The sequence below is a fragment of the Condylura cristata genome, unplaced genomic scaffold (assembly GCF_000260355.1).
Source record: "Condylura cristata isolate star-nosed mole 26May11 unplaced genomic scaffold, ConCri1.0 scaffold00002, whole genome shotgun sequence".
NCBI classification, from domain to species: Eukaryota; Metazoa; Chordata; class Mammalia; order Eulipotyphla; family Talpidae; genus Condylura; species Condylura cristata.
Genome location: NW_004567103.1, coordinates 49,314,368 through 49,335,002, shown reverse-complemented (window position 1 = coordinate 49,335,002; position 20,635 = coordinate 49,314,368). Strand labels below are relative to the sequence as shown.

General features: G+C 33.7%; 1 protein-coding gene across 2 annotated transcripts in view; it reads right to left on the bottom strand.

The window, feature by feature from the left end:
• Nucleotides 1-20,635, bottom strand: part of SCN9A (sodium channel, voltage gated, type IX alpha subunit) — a 123,325-nt gene that overhangs the window by 20,456 nt on the left and 82,234 nt on the right. For both annotated transcript variants that reach the window (XM_012726128.1, XM_012726122.1), the window contains exons 17-18: nt 19,722-20,198; nt 4,162-4,282 (exon numbers count right to left, since the gene is read on the bottom strand). In XM_012726128.1, coding sequence (XP_012581582.1) covers nt 4,162-4,282; nt 19,722-20,198 — 598 coding nt within the window. The remainder of the gene's footprint in view (nt 1-4,161; nt 4,283-19,721; nt 20,199-20,635) is intronic.

Sequence of the window (20,635 nt, the reverse complement as noted above, 5' to 3'; positions counted from 1 at the left end):
AAGTAAAAAGAGAAACTGTAATTCTGTTCTTTTAAAATGTAGATGAAAAACCATTAGGAACAAAGGAAAACACTAAATTTAATTTGGGGGGAGTAATAACTTATTTGTTGAGGAACACGTTTGTTTCTTTTTTTTTTAATTGAAGTAACACTGGCTTATAATATTATAAAATAAGTCTCAGGTTTGTAGACAAATATTGACTTCTTCAAATATTCATCGCCAAAATCTTTTAGACACCTGTTTTAGAAGTATTTAAGTGAGGTACTTTAAAAAAAATTTTTTTCCTTGTATAAAAAACATTTTATAAAAATATTGAGCCTATTACTTGAGATCAATGTTTTGGAACAACAAACCTAGACTTCTCATGATGAACTATACTTAAGACAATGTCTTCTTATAGTTTTTTTCCATAATTATGAAATGAAATTAGTTTGCTGATTCAGTTAATACAAGGCATCTTCTAGGACTTTAATTTCCTGCTTTGTAAAATGTAAAAAGCTATGTTATTTTGCCCCTGACTCTCTGATTTTATTATCATGGATATTGTTGTGTTACTGTGCTTTATTTCTGGAAGTTTTTAAGTTCCCAGGAAAACTAAAGCTGTGTTTGTCACCTACTTCTTCATGACTTTAGCATTTGCTGTCATTCTCTATATCCCTTAAAATACGATGTACAGTTGGCTTGAAACAGTTGTAATCCCCCTAGATTTCTAACATTTTTTAAGCATCTCTATGACTACTAGAAATTACGCACTGTGTTAAAATGCAGACCGAATCTAAAACATACACAGCTTCACTTACACATTAATAATAGTTAAAATGACCTCACATCTTAAAGAAATTATCTTTGTTATATTTAAAACAATAACTTTATATCTCAAAAGTATTTAGTGAAGAAAGAACCTTTTATAAATCTTTATGAAAAGATAGTCAAAGGGTAGGGGAAATTTGGACCTCTGCCTAATTTATTTCAGGACAAAAGGAAATACCAAAAAGAGTAAAAACATTTAAGATGGATTTATAGTATTAACTGGACGCTTGACATTTTAGAATTTATGTCAAATTTAAAGCAACAATATCGTCAAAACTCAATCTACCTGCCTCAAGTATAATTACCAGAGGATGAAGTTATCCCTCTCTTTAAGAAAATTTTACTGTATGTAATTTATTTTCATCAGTCTTGAAGAGACATATTTTTCTTATGATTGAGGCAAGAAAGGATACTATACATTTTAATTAGAAAAGTAAACATTTTATCTGTGATAAAGGCTCCCCAATATTGCCCTTAAGATTTATCATACCTCAGAGAGTTTTCCTCTCTTATCTTGAGGCAGGAGTGTTCGACCTCCTAGCTGGCTTCAAAGGAAGATCCCAAGCGATTTCCAACCTAGCTGGTTAGCAACGTTATCACACCTTTTTCTAAAAAGGACTAGTAATTAAATGTAAACATAAGCAAGAACCTCTCAAACATTTTAATGGTTACCCATGGGTAAATGCTAATTCTTTGGGGTGTTTTCGTTAACTTGCTTCTTGTGATGTATTTCATAAAGTCTATACTAGGTTTCATCATGTTAAGCCAATGCTCTCAAAAAAAAAAAAAGTCTCTCTCCTCTCCAAGGCAAATCATCCATTAATAACAATGTATTAGCATTATCAGTATAACTGATACAATCTTTGATTAGGAAAATAAGTTCTTAAAAATTTCTGAGTCCTTTAAAACAAATGCTTTATTCACATTTCCCCTACAAATAAAAGGACCAAATAGGTACAAAGGAGTTGATATTATTAAAGTTAGAATTGACCATTATTTTATAAGGTGTTTATGAAATCAGAAGATTTGGGGGGCAGAAGTCGTATTGGCTGCCCTTTCAAATTAACAAGCTATATATTACCTTGAGAAAAGTAGGATACCCTTCTTACACCCTGATCTACTATATCAGTACATATTTACCTGGGAAAGAGATGCATTATATCGCTACTTTCTCTCACCAAATCTTCAAGTCTGGGACTAACATGCAGAAGCTGTTTAATAATTATTTGTCCTAGTTATTTTAGAATTTTAGGTCAGTGTCATTCATAAAATGGGTGGAAGAAATTTCGGTAGAATCTGTACAAGTTTACATTTACATAGTACTATCAATTTATTGGGATTCAGACAACTTTTTGTTTATGGTATGACTTTCAGCAAACACAAAATTTCTGTCAATTTTGTGCTACACTTGTTTCTCATATAAAATGGGGATTTGACTTGTATTTAAACAAAACTTATGTACCTATTACAGTTTCTAAGTGTCTTTATTCACCATTTTGTTTCCTGAATTACTGTTATAAGGAACTGGTTGACCAAATCTTGGAAAATAAAAGCACATCAATGATTTTTACAAAAAAGTACTGGGATCATGGTAAGTCCATTAGTAGCAGTAAGTCTTTAGTATCAATATAGTCACTGATTCTATATAAGGCTGTTAACAAAACATTTCAAAAGAAATAGGGAGAGTGGAAGGAAAAAAGAAGATAGGCATTATACTGATTAACTTATGAACATTGTTTTATTTCTCTCTCTCTTTTTTAAGATTTCTTTATGCATAAAAGAACTGGGAATAGGTCAGGAAGTAAGAAGATCCACCAGAAACAGAGCTGGGAGTAGAAGAGGCAGACTAATTGATATACACTGCTGAGAGGAGCAGCAGGTGAAACAGGAGAGGTCTGCTTCATCATGTGGGTCACTTCCCTACTGGGAACTCATGCTGCAGTGGCTGCGGACAGACTCACTGTACTGTGTTTTAAGACCCTGTGCCACCTGGGCGGGCCCTAAGCATTATTTTAAATAGTTAATCTCTATGGATGTGGTTGCAATAACCCATTTTACAGATGAGGAAACTAAGGTATAGTACTTTAAAAATGTGTTCAAGGTTTCAGAAAAGAGTTAGCAGTAGAGCAATTCATGTTTATAGGGTTTGAAACCTGTGTTATTTTTTCATTAACTCCAAGTCTACTCTAGTGTTGTGTTTTTATTTAGACTCCATATTTTCTTAGAAAACACTACATACTCTCCTAAGTCAAGTTCAAATAAAAAGTTTGAATGAAATCCCTTACAATTCCAGTAGTAAGATGTTCAGTAAGGCTGAAAGTAAAATGGAATTAAAGGCAGTACAGTTAGAAAAGGAATAGACTGCAGCCAAATACACAAGCCTTCACACCCCACATTAATGACTTCAGATTTTATCCTCAATAATGATTCTCAAATTTTAGTGTGAAACAGAGTTCCCTTGAGGACCCTCCCCAGTTTCTGATCAACCTGGGGTTTTTGTGATCAATCTATAACTAGAATGGTTATGACTGAGTCTTTATGGCAAAAGTCTTTGCTTGAAAGGTAGGATTAAATCATGACGTCATGAGATGATCTAAAGATTGGAGGAAACTATAGATTACATGGGGGAGAGATATCACTAAAATTTACTTGAAACATTAAATTTAAAATATTTAAAACAATAAGAAAAGATGATCTATGAGAGTTGTAAGCAGAACTAAAACTCAAAAATGAGGTGAAGGGTAAAAACTGATTTAAGAGTCAACAACATAGAAATGGTTGGTTAAACCACAGATATCAGGCTAAAACCCAAGAGCATATAAGAAATGAAGATAACCAGGCATGAAATATTTATGCAGGGATGCCATAGGATGTGCATAAATAAGTCACTAAAAGTAATGAGAAAATCAACTCAACTTAGAGATTCAAGAGAAGAACAAAGGTAGATTCTAATCTTTGAAACCAAAACAGGGGAAAAAGTTGCAACAGACTGTCAAGTTAAGATAGTTGCCACTGCCCAAGTTAGTTGTATTCTAGTGGTCTCCTGGAATTGGAATCGTGAGTTACGGATTTTAAGTAAGAAGTCTGAACAACCAACAGTAGCATAGTATTTTACACACTTTGTATAACACATTGTCCTCATAAATTAGAATCAGCAGATTGTTACAGGTGTGGAAACTAAAGCTTAGAAAGCTCAATGATTTGCTCTTAGTCATAAAGACATGGCTGGCTCAGCATGAACTGGAGTCTTTTGACTTTTTGCTAAATAGTCCCCAGGAAATAATAAGTTTTAAGGCATAATCCATAGCACTAATAAATGAATGCTAACTAAGTTCTTCATTTTTTTCTTACCATCCGTAAAACAGGCCTCTGGCTCATCTGGATTTACAGGTTCAGCCTCTGCTTCTTCTCCTTCTCCAGGTAGAGGGTTATCAACTGTGCTGCACTCAGAGGAACTTGATTGGTTTGGTCTCTAAAATAAAAGTCACCACCCCACCAGATAGTTCATTTAGAGTTCATTGAAATCTTGCATTGCAAGCAATATTTAATAATCGGAGTCATGCAGAATATTATGAAAAAAGATTAACATACAAACATAAAAACATACAAACACAAATTGAGGTCAAGTAATCTTAAAATGTATTTATGGTTGATCTTTCTATCTAAACATGCTGCGAAATATGTTTATTTCTTTAAATATGCTAACAATGAAGTATTTAGACAAAATTAACATAAAGAGATGTCTTCATGTTAATAACATTTGCAAAATATTTGCTACATTTTAATTATGTTTTTAATATAAATTTGTATGTAACAATTATTATTATTTTAGGTCAACCAAAATATATAAATGCCAATTGCCAATGTCTGATAACTGAAAGGTCAGATCTGACTTTTGGCAGGAAAAAACTTGCTGATACTTAAAATTTATAAAAACAAATTAATATAAAATGAAATCCAAACATGTTTCTTCTATTATCTCTTGATGTAAGAATATATCTCAGGATGATATAGATAGAAGATATTTCATGAAGACTAAAAAGTCAATATTGTTTTGAAGTCAAAATGCCAAAGATCACAGTAAAGATCTTATTTAGCAGTACCCATTTTAATCATAAAAATTCAGGATATAGTAGAAAAGATCATATAGCATTATTTAAAATATCAAGAAATAGTGCATACCAAAGTGAACACCACATGCAAACTCTAAACAAAAACTCAATGAAATTAGACATGGCAGACTAACACATGAGAGGAATGAATTTTCATTATGATCACATACGGATCATAACAAATCAAGGTTTTCCCACCTAGAATTTCATGATCAAACATGTTATACACATACACATACACAGAAACTTTTAGAAAAAATACATACAGCAATTGTAGCAAAACTCTGTCAAATTTTCCTAATATTGTTTTTTTTTAAAGCAGCACTTTAAAAGAAGAGTTCATTTTTCATTCTCATTTGCTAAATGACATGTGAATATTAAAAACTAGTAGTTATTACAGCGCATACTTCTCTTGTTAAGATTACAGTTTTAATTAAAAATATAAAAGTTTAAACATGCAATTAATAAAAATAAGAAAATACTCATTTAAATTGATTGTTTTGATAATATAAATGTCCCCTCGTAACTTCTGTGTGGACTTTATCTTTAACAAATATTGAAGTAGACTTTTTGTGTAGCATTTCTTTGGTTATCAAGAATGATAATTTTTTTTTTGGCAGTCTACATATAAATAAAGGTATAAACAGAGGACCAAATATCAGCATTATGAATTAAAGGATGCCATAGCTAGTATTCCTGCTTTCCTATTAAATATGATATTGATTGTAGGTACTTTATAAATGATTCTATTCCCTTGAGATAACTACTATAAAGTATATACAAATACACACATTTATAAATTATATCTGCATATTTTTCCATATTCTACAATTATCTATAATATACTGAAGTAGTTAAGAAATATGCTTAATCTTGTTTAAAAACCATTATAGATACCTTAATATCTTAGTCTTTTTCGATTATTGAAAATATGATAAAATTAAAAGCTTTTTTATTTTTGGTCTTTTTATGCCTGAAAGTATGTTTTCTATATAATTTCATATTAAATATAGGTATCATTAAAAACTTCCTAAGTTGATCACTTATAAACTTATTTCTAACATTTCCTGAGATAAGCTTTTATATTGTAAAGCTATTTCATACTAGTATGAATAGCAGCTAATACGAATTGACCATTTCTTATTTCTAGAAGTATGAAGTATGGTTGTCCAATAGCTTGATATCTGGAACTTAAAAGCAGAAAAACATCAACTGTATGACATCATTGTAGAAAATATAGAATGCAACAAAAACCTATACCCAAAGACCTACAATTAAGTATAAATCAATTGAAAAATAAATACAGTGGATGACTGGTGTCGAAACTTTACAAATATTTTAAATTTAAAGTACACATATGTAGCTTGCTTCATGCAACAAAAGATTTTCTTTGAGGAATCAAGCCTAGAATAGTTATTCACTTGAACATCAAAAAAGACAGAGGATAACAGAAGGTTGAGTAAAGCAAATCAAAAGGAAGAGATAAGCATAAGTGAGCAGAAAATTAAGGAAGAAATTAGTGATAAACTAAGTTCCACTGTATGTCAGTAAGCTCAAAAGACACGTTAGAGGGACATTTCACAGACAACTACTATACCATGCACTAAGAATTCAGTGCTTTCCAAGTTCACCCTTCTCTTATAGGATAATTTGAATTTTAAATATTCTTTTACTTGTATAGAACAAAAATATGCTTTCTTCCTCCTTGCAAGTGTTAGGGAGTTACCATTTTATTTTTGTTTTGTGGGTTTTAGCCCTTTGCAATTATTTAACACTCATAGCATTTTTAAAACTGAAAATCACCAAAGATTTTACCATTTGTGCCTTTCATGCTGAGTATACTGATATTTAGTTTCTTTACACGTTTTAGCTTCGTAGGTCCCTCAAGTTTCCCCCGTACTTTTCATGTTGCTGAAATTCCTCTTTCTTTTTAAGATTCTTAAGAATTAAGATTTAAAAATGCAATGTTCTGAGTTAAAAAGTACTACCAAAATTCTCCATCAATTGAACATTCATAGTATTTTCCTGTTACCTAGATTTAAATTTTACTTCCACTCAACTTAGCAGAAAAATTCTCTATTTACTAGTTACAATAAGCTCCTGGCTCACATTATAATTATGGACAACCAAAATGCCAGCATTTTTAAAAATCAAGAGCAAGCAAGCAGCCTTTTTCACTCCTGGAGTTCTTTGTATACCGCTACCAGAGAAACTGTGGAGGCTTTCTGGGAACAGGTGCTTATTCGGCAGGAAATCCACTTCACAGTTCCATCACAGGGTCAGCGTGATATGTTGGTGGAATAATGAGGTCGGCTCTTAGTAACCACCAGGGAAATTGAAAATAAAGTCAACAGTTTTACTGAGAGTTCTTAATTTTCCAAGAACTTTCTACCTAGGACATTTTCTAGCCAATCATATAAAAATTATGCTAGTAAAAGTTATTGTCTTGAATACAAAATCAAACAAACAAATGCAAGAGCATCTGGCCTTCTAAGAAGGTTGAACAGGCCATATACACTTGTCTCAGCCAGATTCTGCAGTATCACTGTGGAGTTTATTCCTAATGAAAAGTAAATAGTAGTCACCAATCAATTTGTGGAACGAAAAGTGATCAGACTGTTCAAGGGCTTTGTGTGCTAACACAGAACTGCTATTTGCAGAGAACAGGTATTTCAGTAGCTGGAATACAGTGGGTCAAATCAGAATGTATGCTTTAAAACCTTTGAAGCAATCAATTAAATAGTGCTACTAACACCTGCTAGAAAATTGCAAAAAGTAGAAGTTAGGATCAACATAAGCAAATGATGGCAATGGTGAGGTAAAAGAAGATAATCTATCACTCACGTTTGTTAAATATCATTTATATCCAAAATTAGCAAAAGCTACCTGTACATTTGAATAATTTTTGTTATCTTCTAAAGCTGCCTATAATTAGGAAGCACAAGGCTAATTCCAATTAAGGGAACAATGAATGACCATTATTTTAAAAATGTGGATTCCAAATTTGCAAATATAATATAAAGTGAAAATTAGTACTGTTAAAACATTTTTTCTAATTTTATGTAGGCAACTTATGCAAAAGAGAGTAACATATTTTAAGTAATTCATCACAACTGTTACAGCCTTAGGTTTTTTTAATCAAAATCACCATTCATTAATATGCACTTTGTATTTTCTAGCATGGTTAAAAAATACTAATAATAATTTAGGAAATAAAATAATGGTTTTACCTGTTTTTCCAATATGTCTATACTAAGGAGCACTCTTAAAATTAACTTCAAATAAAACATAACAATAATATATGTCTTTTAAAACTTGAAATGTTTAGCATTATTAACCCTAGAGTGAATCAATTTCAGGATAAAGTTTTGCTTTCATCACTGTGCAATGGAAAACAATAATACAAACATCCCAATATGACAGATAAATTAAAAATAGGAAATGGATTATAAAAAAAGGCAAAATTCTCATTAACGTGGATTTCCACCCTAAAGAGTATGTCAGTTATTCAACACGTATGCTAAAATTAAGATACTACTTCTGAGTGGTAATTTTCTTTCATACCTGTTAGAAATATTATATAAATGTTATATAAAGAAATCTATATTAATCTATTTGTAATTTTAAGGAAAGTGTTTTATATCTTACTGACAGATTGTTCCATGTAAACTTATTTTCTTAATGCTACTCTGTATGTGTGTATATCTGAGCGCGTATATATCTATATATATAACTGTAATAAGTGCATAATATTGCTTTTAGAATGAAAATAAGCATTTTAAGCACATATAACTCATCACTCAATAGGCAGGGCCTGTTAATTTGTAATTGATGTATTTTAGGTATAATCAAACATTAATTACTGAAATAATTATAGCAATAAAATCCTAGTAACCATCTTATAATATACTCAAAATTTTCCTGGACACTAGCTACTTTGTCCCCAACTTTGCAGATGTAAAATCAGAAAGCAGCTTAACTGTCTGAGTCTTAATTTCTTTAGACATCAATATAATGCTTTCTTTCCAGTTCTGAGATTTTATGCTTATGCCTGACATATTTCTCCCATAAAATTTTTAATAGTTTCAATTTAACTTTCTAAATATAACTTTTCTGGCTTTGGGATATAACAGTTATATAACATTGGGTAAGTATAAAGTATAATTATAATGATTTGATATATGTGGTGAAATAAATGTTTACCACATAAGGTTACCATAGCCATCAACTCACATAATTACCTTTTTTTTTTTTGCTGCAGTGTTGCTATGGTGAGAATATTAAAGATGTACTCTCAAAGCAATAAATGTGATTGAAAAGGTGTTAAACATTTATACATATATAGAGTAAGTTAGGTGGGGAAATTCATAGAGGTTTGTAATGACTTTTGTCATCCTATGTAGCTTGCTTTTATAATCCATCCAGTAAAAAAAATCTATGTATCATGCATTTGAAATCACCTAAAAACATGAAGCTGTATCAAGGAAGTCATTAAAGGAATCACAAAAAATGATGGAACTGCCCCAGTAACATGCTGTGTGTCATCTATGGCACAATTGTGTGTTTTTATTTTCTTGCAATGGGTCAGACAGAAAGATTTTGTAGCTGAACAGCATGCATGACACTGAAAAAAATATCATATATGTAATGATTTTTTTTTAAGGTAACCTGTTTAAAAGTGGCCACATATGTCTCTGCCTGGTTAAAACCACAGAGTTGCATCTTGATTGATCCAATTTGTTTTTACCCCTGTGAGAAGTAAAAAGGTCAGGTACTGAAGTTTAGAAATACGGCATGATGAGTCAATGATCTGAAATGTCTAAAGTTTCATACTTGTAAACAGAAATTAATTACATGCTTGAAAACACATGCTACATGTTCAATGCAAAGCAGTATTATTCAAATATTTTAATTCTATTAAATATTAAACATTGATTTTAAAATCCTGTTATATAATTCTATTATTTAAGAGATTAATTTAAACACTATAAAAAGATGTGCTAAGGACATCTTTTGCTCTTCATAAGAGATATTTTAAAATAAGTGATCACTTGTCTGCAAATCTGAGGGAACCAGAGAGGTAGGGGGTGGGGCGATGGGAATAAGAAGGCAATGGGGACCCATGGACAATGGTGGATGATTACTGTGGTGGGTATGGTATTATAGACATTTGGAGAGGGGTGAAGGTATGTGCCCTAAACATATACCATGTTATGAACAAATATTACTTCAATAAAAGGAATTAAATAATAAAAATTAAGTGATTCCTAGTATCGGAATGGGGTGAGAGTAATATAGGTTTTAAAGCATATGCTTATCATATTTAGTTTTTTGACATTTCAAAAGAATTTCAGGAAAGGGATCTTTTCCAACTGATCAAAATAGAATAAAAACATTGACTTGAATATGTCAGACAAAAATTTCATTGTTTTTTGACACATGCAAATACAATAAAGATGAAAGATTTTTAAGTAGTTTGGAAACAATCTGAAAAAAATAATCTAAGTAAATTTCTATAGTATTTTTTATATTCAAAGAAGCCATGCATAAAATATGGAATCAAATGTCAGTTTCCCATAAAGCTTTAATTATAACCATCCTCTAAATTTTGCCTCTTTGAGGAAAAAACTTTAAGGGAATCTAAATGGCCTGTGAATAGCACATACGGGACCAGAGAAATCTGTGAGAAGTAGAAGTATTAATACCTTAGTTTTATCTAATCTCTCAGTGAAGCTTAAGGTATGATAAAAAAAAAAAAAGATATTGTGAAACATAAAATACTAGGCTCAAAAGGTGTCTCTCAGGCCTGTTCTGATCCAGTTTTAATACCTGACATAATCATAGTTTCAACCTCCCTGAAAAGTATAATCTTAAATCAATCAACCTGGAGTTTCCTTTTCACACTAATGAGGTAATCTGCATGACAATCTCATCTTTAATGAAGTGCCAATTAGATACCTTTAAAAAAAAAAAAAACTAGAGAGATAGTCCTGATAATAAAATGATTAAGTAAAAAGACACCGAATATTTATTAACATTGATGACTGCAAATATTTAAACAACTTTTTGTCAAGTCAACACAAGTAGAACACTTCATAACAAGTTAACACACTTGTTTCTCCAGAGAAGAATAATTGAGTAAACAATGAATGGGAAGATAAATGAATGAGTAATCAGGTGAATAATGTTTGTTCTTTTGCCTGGGATTTCCTTCTCCACCATAATCACCCAATGAAATGAACATCATTTAGAGTCAGGCTAAAGTTGATATTCCTTTCATGTGCTTTCAACCTGATATCCTCAATAGACCGGTTCATTATCTATTGTAGAATGTGCTATATTATCATGGTAGACTATAACCTAATAAATTAGCTTTAAGGAGAATTAGAGGCTGAATATGAATCAGCAAATGTACAATATCATTGTAACATTTGATCCTGAATTACAATGTTATATGAGCATAACAGAAAACAATTATATTGCTGCTCACTGCCTTGCCTAGTGATGGTATATAGTATGGTGCTAAAAGCTTGGAGTTAAAATTTTTAAAAACTCCTAGAAACATCAGTGACTGACCAATTTCATTTTTTAATCCTTTAGTGCCTTAGTCATCTGTAAATAATTAATAATATCTATCTGTAAATAATTAATAATATCCATCTGTAAATAATTAATAATACCCACTATCCAAGGTTGTCACAAGGAAGAAAACTATATAATGTGGCTAATGTGTATATTTTTCCTTGTTCTCTTTGGTGCTTTCTTTTTTTGTGTTCACCCCTCAGGTGTTGAATTGTCACTTGCCTTATGACTTCTTATTGTCTCTGTGGTGTAAAGATGCAATGGTGCACTGCCCAGATCTTTTAGGCAAGTCACTCATTCCTCCAGCAGCCAGAAAGTTGGCAGCTGGAGTCTCCAGCAAGTCCCTCAATTTAAATTGTTATGCAGGAGGAAGCTGCCTTCCCCAAGTTGCACTCCCCTCCTCCCTGCCCAAGGGCAGCGTAAGAGCTTACATTTATTAGAGGAGGCAGAGTGATGATCTCAGCCAGGGAGTGACAAACTTCACCTCCAACTATACACTTTTGACATCCCATTACAACTCCCAGCACACCATGAACTTGACTCTTTCTAAAATGGGGGAAGTGGGTAGAGGACTGCTGAGAACTAAGAGCAGAGCTGAAGGGTCTTATTGACCCTGAAAAGACTGTAGGTGGGGTGAGGGGGTGAAGGCTTGGGGGAGGGGGTCCTCCTTTTCTACTTGGAACAGGCAGTGTGAACCTGGCTCTCTCGTCAAATAGGTTTCAACCATCATTTTCACCTTGGATAGATTACCCAGCTTGGATAGTAACTTTGAACTACAGGTCTTTCCTCATCTCCCTAATCTTTGGGGATTGCCTGGACTTCCTGCCAGTACATGGCTTGGATTCATTCTGGCACCTTTGCTTTTGGGCCTTACCTCCTGTCTCTGTGCCCTGCCTATTTGCATTTGCCCATGAGAGGATAAGTGGTTTTGGACTTTGAACAGTAGTCTACATTTTGAAATCCTTCTCTCCCTGCTCCTCTTTTCTCTACATATACATTAAATATATATGAGTAAAAATACTAGCATCGAACTGCTCTCCTTTGTGTGGTGTTCTCCTATAAATGGTGTGGAATGGGAAATGGGCTCTTTCCTTAACAGTTTGGGTGTCCATAGGTACCTTCAAATTCTACCCACTAGTGATACAGTAAATGGGCCTTCAGATAAGCATTTGCGGATTTGCCTCCTTTGACAAGTTATGACGAAATTGGTTTTCCCAGATCTCTTAATTGTCGGTGGATTTACTTTTTTTCCTTTCCTTTCCTTGCAGCTTCTCTTCTTTTGACAGGCTTAGGATCAAGGAAAGGAAATCCCAAACAAAAGCAAATAGTGAGAAAGTTGGCCAGCACCCATTCCTCTTCCTCCCTGTGCTGCCCCCTGCCCGCCTCTCCATTACTCTTGCTGGTTCCCCATTTTTGTTTGTCTGTGTAAATAAAGGCTGGTGCCCACTGGTCTCCATCCCAGCACTAACTTTTACTCCCTCCCCTTTGCGGACACTCGCCCACCTCTCCTTTTTTTTTGTTGGAACATTGTATAAATAGCCCTGTATCTTGCCAAAGAGCAGGGCTGTGGTCTTTTGGACATAAGTCTGCTGCCTTCCTCATTTGTCAACAAATAAAACCATTTTCCTTTTCTTCAAACTCTGTTTCCTTTTTTGGCTGAGGGAAACTGAGACCGCTTTTGGGTAACACTATTACATCCAATGACTGACTACTGTAGGGCACAAAACCCTGATCCCCTTCCTTCAATTTGAGAAAACTCCAAAGGGTCATCTTAGCACTGGAGATACTTGGAGTATCAACTGACCTCTGTTGATATTGTGAAGTATTTCAGTTTCTCCTCTGTCCAATCATCATGTTTCCCGAACTTCTTACAAGTGTTATGTGTAGTTGTTGAGTATACTCTCCAATAAATATGCTACACAGAGATTTCTCTCTCAAAACTGGAAAACACAATTACCTGCATAATCCAATAATAAAAATTTACATACAAAATTCCAACTTGTTTATAATTTTGATTCTCTCTTTTACGTGGGACTATATTTCCAAATAGCTACAGTCCAACATTGCTTTATTACCCCTTTTCTTCCAGTATATTTTTAATAGCATTAATATGCTCCAGTTTTCTAAGTCAAAACTGTTATGGGTTGATAAATATCTTCCCCCAAAATACCTTTAATCCCTAACTCCTGGTATCCTTGAATATGACCTTACTAGAAAAACCATCTTTGTAGATATAGTCAATGAAGAAAAGGTTATTTAGGTGATCCCTGATGCAACAGAATTAGTGTCCTCATAAGAAGGAAGACACATGGTGGAATGCCATGTGAAGAGAGGAGCAGATATTATAGTGATACAGTTGCAAAAAAAAGGAATGTCAGAGATTTAGGAGACAGAAAGGGAGGATGTTCTTAGAACCTAAAAAACAAACAAACAAACAAACAAAAAACCAGACTTACAGCTGTAAGAAAATAAAATAATTTGTTGTTATCTAGAGCCACCATGTTTGTAACTCTTAGTTATGGCAGCTACCATTACAACCTTTGAAATGGCTCATGACTCCTACATCCAGACCTTAAGTCCTTATATTTAACTTGCAAATGTCTTACAGTTTATCCTCACTTGCTGCTATTTACGATCCTAAATTGAGCCCTTACTAACTCTCCTTTGGATATCTGCAATACCTTTCATTGCAATTAACTACGTTCTTACTCCGTCTCCCACAACTGGTGGGCTTTATTTTACCACCATGGTTTTTCTCTGAAAGTAAAGTTTACTAATGACAAGGTATAAAAATAAAAAAATAAAACCAAGACCTAACATTTTCTTTTTTATGTAAAAAAAGAAGAAGCATATTTCAATCTCTTGCTATAGTATGTTAAGGTGTTCGTTCACTCTCTGGTACCAATCTACCTTTATAACTTACTACTTCCCACCAGGTCACCTTCATCTATATTTAGTGAACTTTCCTTTAAATCTACATGCTTTCATATCTAAAATGTCACTCTCTTCTGATCGCCGATGGAATTCTAGTTTTACCATAAAACCTACTTTAAGTTCCATCTCCTTTGTGAAGTATTGCAATTTATTTTAAAGATTTCTTCTATCCTGCCTCCATATTTTGTCTGAAATTTTAAATTCTTTTATATATGTGCAACTATAGTTTCTAGGTTTTTTATGTGTTTCTCTTCAAAGGTAGGAGGCTTTATCATTTAAGAGTGCCAGAGACAGGGCCCTCCTTGGTGGCACAGCGGGTTAAAGCACAACACAAAGAAGCTTAAGCCACTTCCGCATGAGTTCGATCCCCGCCTGCCCCGGAGGAGATCCACATGGCGTGGCAGACCTCTCCTGACCCGTCCGCTGCTCCCCTCAGCAGTATACGTCGATCTGCCTGTTCTGCTCCCGGCTCTGTCTCTGGTGAAGCCTCTCACGGCCCCTGAGCCTCTGGCCTGTACCCCAGTTCTGTATGCACAAATAAATAAATCTTTAAAAAAAAAAAAAGAGTGCAGGGACAGAGTAAGAGCTCAACTTAAGATTCAGCCTACATGTTCTGTAAAAGTGAGTGCACTTAGGCCATGCCTTTGAGTGTCTGCCGTAGCATACGGTAACCACCAGGAGCTTAGTAAATGTGAGGGGAACACATGAATAAAAACAGTGAGTAGAAAATGTACTTGGGTGGAGTCCTTTGAAATTTTTATTACATAGTGATCAAAGTGAATGAAGGACCCATATGGACTTTGTTTCCTTCTGGAACTTGAAGCTCTGTATATATTTGCAGTGTTTTCATGGGCATCCTGAAAGATGCAAAGTTTAAGTAAAATATAAAGGTTTCATTGTAGTATTTTCCTAGTACTTCAGCTATCGTTTCATCATAATCTTAACACAATATTTCAAGACACTAAAGAACAATTAGGTAAAGCTAAGTATCAGTGTTGATCTGAGGAGAAATAAATAGGAACTCTTGTGAGGAGATTTTACCCATTCCTCTGCTCAGAATGTAAACAAAGCCTCCCTCTGTAAGTAAGTTAGATTTGTCAAAAGAGCAGGAATTGAGGATTTGATTTACAGTGTACTTTAATTTCTCTATAAGTGGTAAGAGTTTATAACACTTAAAATATCATATAAGGCTGTTTGTTTTAAAATATTTATTAAAATAAAGTGCATAAATTTAATGTTTTTCTCTGAAACTTACATAAACTTTCAAAATCAATGTTTTAATCATTCTTTTAAAATGCCTTTAGTTTTGACATTTTTGAATCACAGAATTTGTAATAAGTGAAAGCAAAGGAACTATCTTACCCTCTAAGGAAGAACTCTCCGGTTTAAAAAATTAATTATTTAGAATTTTTGAGCTTTCAATTTTGAGGTTTAGCAGGATGTAAAAAAAAGAAAATACACATCTGAAGAACTTAGTTAAGCCAGATGCCAATAACATTAGATTATTGCAGTTGGGTGATTTTTTTTTTTTTTCCCCTAAGCAACTCTTAGCACAGTGCCTGGAGCTTAGCAGATCTCAATAAATATTTATTGAATAAGCAGGCACATGGTTTGCTAGTGGTTAATAATTAGGAGGTGCTTTGCTGCTAGTGGTGAAATTCTATACAGTGTCTTCTAATGTTTGCCCTGTGCTTATAGGCCTGCATTGACCTCCAGAGAAGCCGATACTGAGGAGCATCAGCTGTGTTTGCATTCTGAGGAACAGTGGCAGCAGCCTGAATTCATGGCTACACTGGGCTGGTGACAGCATTGTCAATCTTGATCTTAAAACTGACTCTTAGTCTCCAGAGAGATGTTGATGTTCTGTTGTTTCCTCAGTACCTTTTAAGATACTTTATCCAACACTTTACTTGAATTCATCTCTCTGCTCATTTTCTGTTAAGGGGTTTTATATAAAATATATGAATTTATTCTGGAATGCATAATTAAATGTCTTTCAGGAAATGAAAACCTTTCTGTCTGAGAGTCAGCCCTAGAAGGGCTTGGAAAGGGCTCCATAAATATTTTGGGGAAATAGGATGGCAGGTAAGGGAGAGTGGTATCAAGATAAGGGCAAAGGGAAAGAGTGAGAAGTGTTGAAGGTAGTGATGCTCTTTCTCTGTGTTCAAACTACAGGCTCCTAGGCAGGCAAACTGGGACATACATCATCAGCCCATAAATTAGTTTCTCTAAAATAATTCAGAAACCTGGATCAACAAGCCACGTATTGAGTTAGGTTCATTTCTTATTCCAACTCAACCCATCGCAGTGACTACTGCACATGTAACAAGTTTTCTGAGTGTGTTTTACACACCAAAATTGTGAAGCTTCATTCTCTATAATGCTACCTTTATTAAATTTAACTGGTAGCACTTAGCTATCTATACAGTCAGGGATGTCAACTATAATTTCATAGCCATGATAATTATGATAATTATTAATTTGGCACTAATTTTTGTAATTACTTATTTAAGTCATTTAATCTTCATTATAATTCTCTTTGGTATATAAGAAAACAAGATTTTTGCAAATTTCCTGAGATTGTAAAGTTAGCAAATACTAAAGCTAGGACTTGAAATAAGTATTCTACCTCCAGAAGCTTTTCTTTGCTATACCTCTCAAAGTCATGCTTAAAATTTATAAAAGCTAAACTTATTGAATTGGGTGTTACTTCCATCAAATGGAACTTTGAGGAAAGTTCCTCAAAAGTCTTATAGTGGGTCTCCCTGGTGGGTCTCCCTGGGGATAAAGTCTCAGCACTATCAAGCTATCACTGGTCACTGCAGCATGATTTCAATCCCCAGCCAGGGAGCTGACCTACATGTCACAGCAGAGAGCTCACCTGCTGCTTCCCTCCGAGTGTATTTCAATACATTCACATGTTCTGCTTCCTACTCGGTCTCTGGTGAATCCTCACACCTCAGTTTTATGCATAAATAAAAAAGATAATTTTTAAATAAAAAACAATCTGGTAGTCACTATTTCAAAAATGTCTTATGTGTGAAAAAGTTATAGTTACAAAGGAGGAAATAGCAGTTAAAAATCTGGAAACTCAAGTAGGAGCTGAAGAGTAGAAGATTGAGTGTAAGGTGGTTAACATGGAAAAATAAAAGAGATAGAATATTTGGATTTTTAGAGGCTAAGTTGAAAAACAAAATCAATAACAATTTGTTAGTTATGGATACTTTCATCTTATAGATTAAGTTAGAATATTTATGGTTGGAGATAGTTCACTGTTATCTCTATATTATCTAACAAATTTCTTACAGATTTTGAGCATTTATTCCTTCTCAAGTCCACTATAAAGTAAGTTTGAATGCACTCAAGATGGCACACTTTAAGATATATAATGGAAAATTTCTTGTGAACAGAGCAAACTTTCAAAATCCATAATTTTAAAATAGTGGTGCTAAGAATCTCAATTTTCAGATGATAATATTGATGAGTAATTCAGTAATAAAAAGTTAACATCTTCTAATTTTGAATAAATTGCTTTCCTCTACCTGAGTTGGTATTCTTAGTTAGAATATGAAATGCTAAATAAGCATATCTAGAAGATTTCCTTTAACATGTAATAATTCAAGGTATTAAGAATAAGAGTGTTGCCAGCAACTAAGGAGATTCACGTAAGGTGAGGAACAGACTATGAGAAAAGGAAAAACAACCAGGTATGAAATAATTCCTCCCAAATATTAAAACATAAGAAGTGTTTGGTGTACTCACCAAGCTACCAAAGTTCCTCAATAACTAGAATCCCAAGCTTATTCAGAAAGACTGCCCGGAAATTAGATAATAATTCATTTTGAATTTGGAGTTATTACTTCTTTCATGTAAAGGTTTAAAAACTGAAAGAATTATATTCCTTACTTTGTCATCTTGGGAAAAATATCTTTGGTATCCAGGAGTATATATTTAAAATTTATTTATTCATCTATATACTCAATAGTTAAATATTGAACATTTACTATGTACCTAATTCTGTCACATGGCCAGTACACACATTCACATCACTTATTCCAAATCCACTGTAAATTCATGTTAGCAAGCTTTTATATAGTAGTAAGCAATTAGAAAGCATTCAGTAAATACCTCTCAACTATATTCAAATGTAAACCAAGGAAAGGAAATATATTTGAAAGTGATATCGTGAAACTTTAAAGAGATGCCATAAAATAATTTCTCATACAATTTACTTATGGGTATTATATCCCCTATTAACAAAAATATAGTTTAATGCATTGGACATATGCAATAAGATATGGAGAAAGATACAAAATATTTTAATGAAAGGGTTGCTGCATTCAGTGAGTTCACAGTACCATTTGATGCAGACAATTATTTCTCAAAAAGTTAAGATGAAAGGCTAAATAAGAAGTCCAAAAGATTTAAATATTTTGTGGGTTCAAAATGAATAGCAGTCATATCAGCTTGGGGAGAAATTAAGAAGGATGCAATAGCTCTTGCTTTTGAGCAATCTGCATACTATTCTATTCTTATTTGTGTTCATTCATTCATTCATGTAATCTTCACCCAATCTTGTGATATTGGAGTAACAGTTTTACACACAAGCAAGCTGAGGGCTACATCTTTAAAGATACATTATCACATTGTGACTGAAGAAGGAGGAAATCCCAAGTAAAGTCATGCAGGGCGTTGACGATGGCTCACACAGAAATCAGCTTGGGTAGAAAGGAGTGAGTGTGTCTAGGTCAGCAGGTGGACAGAACTGGTCAAAGCTGGCCAAACCATAGTGTGAAATCTTATCTATAGTCTATCACTCAGGAGGCTTGGGAGACCAAAGATACTAAAAAGGAGAGACTTACTTATAGTAGAAGAGCCTGAGTAAAATTAATCAAGGAAGTGGACTAGAGTTGGTGGGAAATGGAGGCACCAGTTGGGACTCCACAAGGAATGATTTAGGCAAGGAGTTGGAAGAGAAAAGACAACGATGAAAAGAGGAGTGGACTCATCAGACACTGGAAGGAAACTGACTTTAGGACTGCTAACAAACAGGATGAAGGAAGAACAGACTCAAAGGTACCTAGTTCTCTCAAATACACCTAAGCAGGATTAATTCATTTATTAAGAACTATTAAAATCTTACCAGATAAATCTTCAGAAACCTGTGTATAGACTCACTATCCAGCAGCATGTTATATTAGAATTTGTGACAGCAAAATCTGAAATTTTGACTCATTTTATGCCAATTCATAATATGAAACAAAGTATATTAAACAGTCTTACCCCTTTGCTGTATTCACTATCTGTATCACTGCTTAGCTCTTCAGTATTCATATTTTCCAAATCAGACTCCCCGGGGGCAATTGGCACAGTTACTGTGAGGCTTGCATTATGAATAAATGATTGACAATCACTTTCTTCCATCAAGTATCTGTCCATGCTGCTTTCAAAACCACTGATTTTATCTTTTTCCTTGTGGAAGTTCTGATCTTTGCTCATTTCAGCAAGTGTGCGGTTGGAGACAGAGTTTTCCTTTGTGCTATTTAGATCTTTTGATTGTTTTATCTCTTTGGAAACCACTGGTTTTTTGGAAAAGGCTTTAAGAATAAATTCATGTAAGGTTTGCTTCACATAATTTATTCCCTTCTTGATTCTGGCCACAGCAATCTGGAGGTTGTTTGCATCAGTGTCTTCTTCAAATCCTGTAAGGTTGTCTGAACTAAAGCTGCTCAGTAATAAAGCCAGAAATAGGTTCAGGACCTATATAGGTATGGGGAGCATGTGTGTGGCAAGATAGGGAGAACAATAAAAAGAAAAAAAGAAGAAGAAAGAAAGAAAATAAGCACATTTTTGAAATGCAGGTTAAAAGACAAACCAAAATGCCCAATACTTCTTCACACATTGGTAAGAACATCTGGGGTCAAAGATCAGCCATATACCTGAAGTATCATGTGACACAAAGAGAATGTTCCACCACCATTATCACTGTGACATTTTCAACATCAACTCTGTAGCAGGAGTTTCTCAAATTCCCTTCTATGAGCCTAAAAAGTCCTCCTATCACTCACATAAAGTTACTATGGGTTACCTTAAAAAACAAGTAGAACAAGAAAATTTTGACTCGTGTCTACTGTGCTGAAGAACTTAGGCCAAGATTCATGTTCACTTTTCCCAGAAGACAAAATGCTATTTGTCAT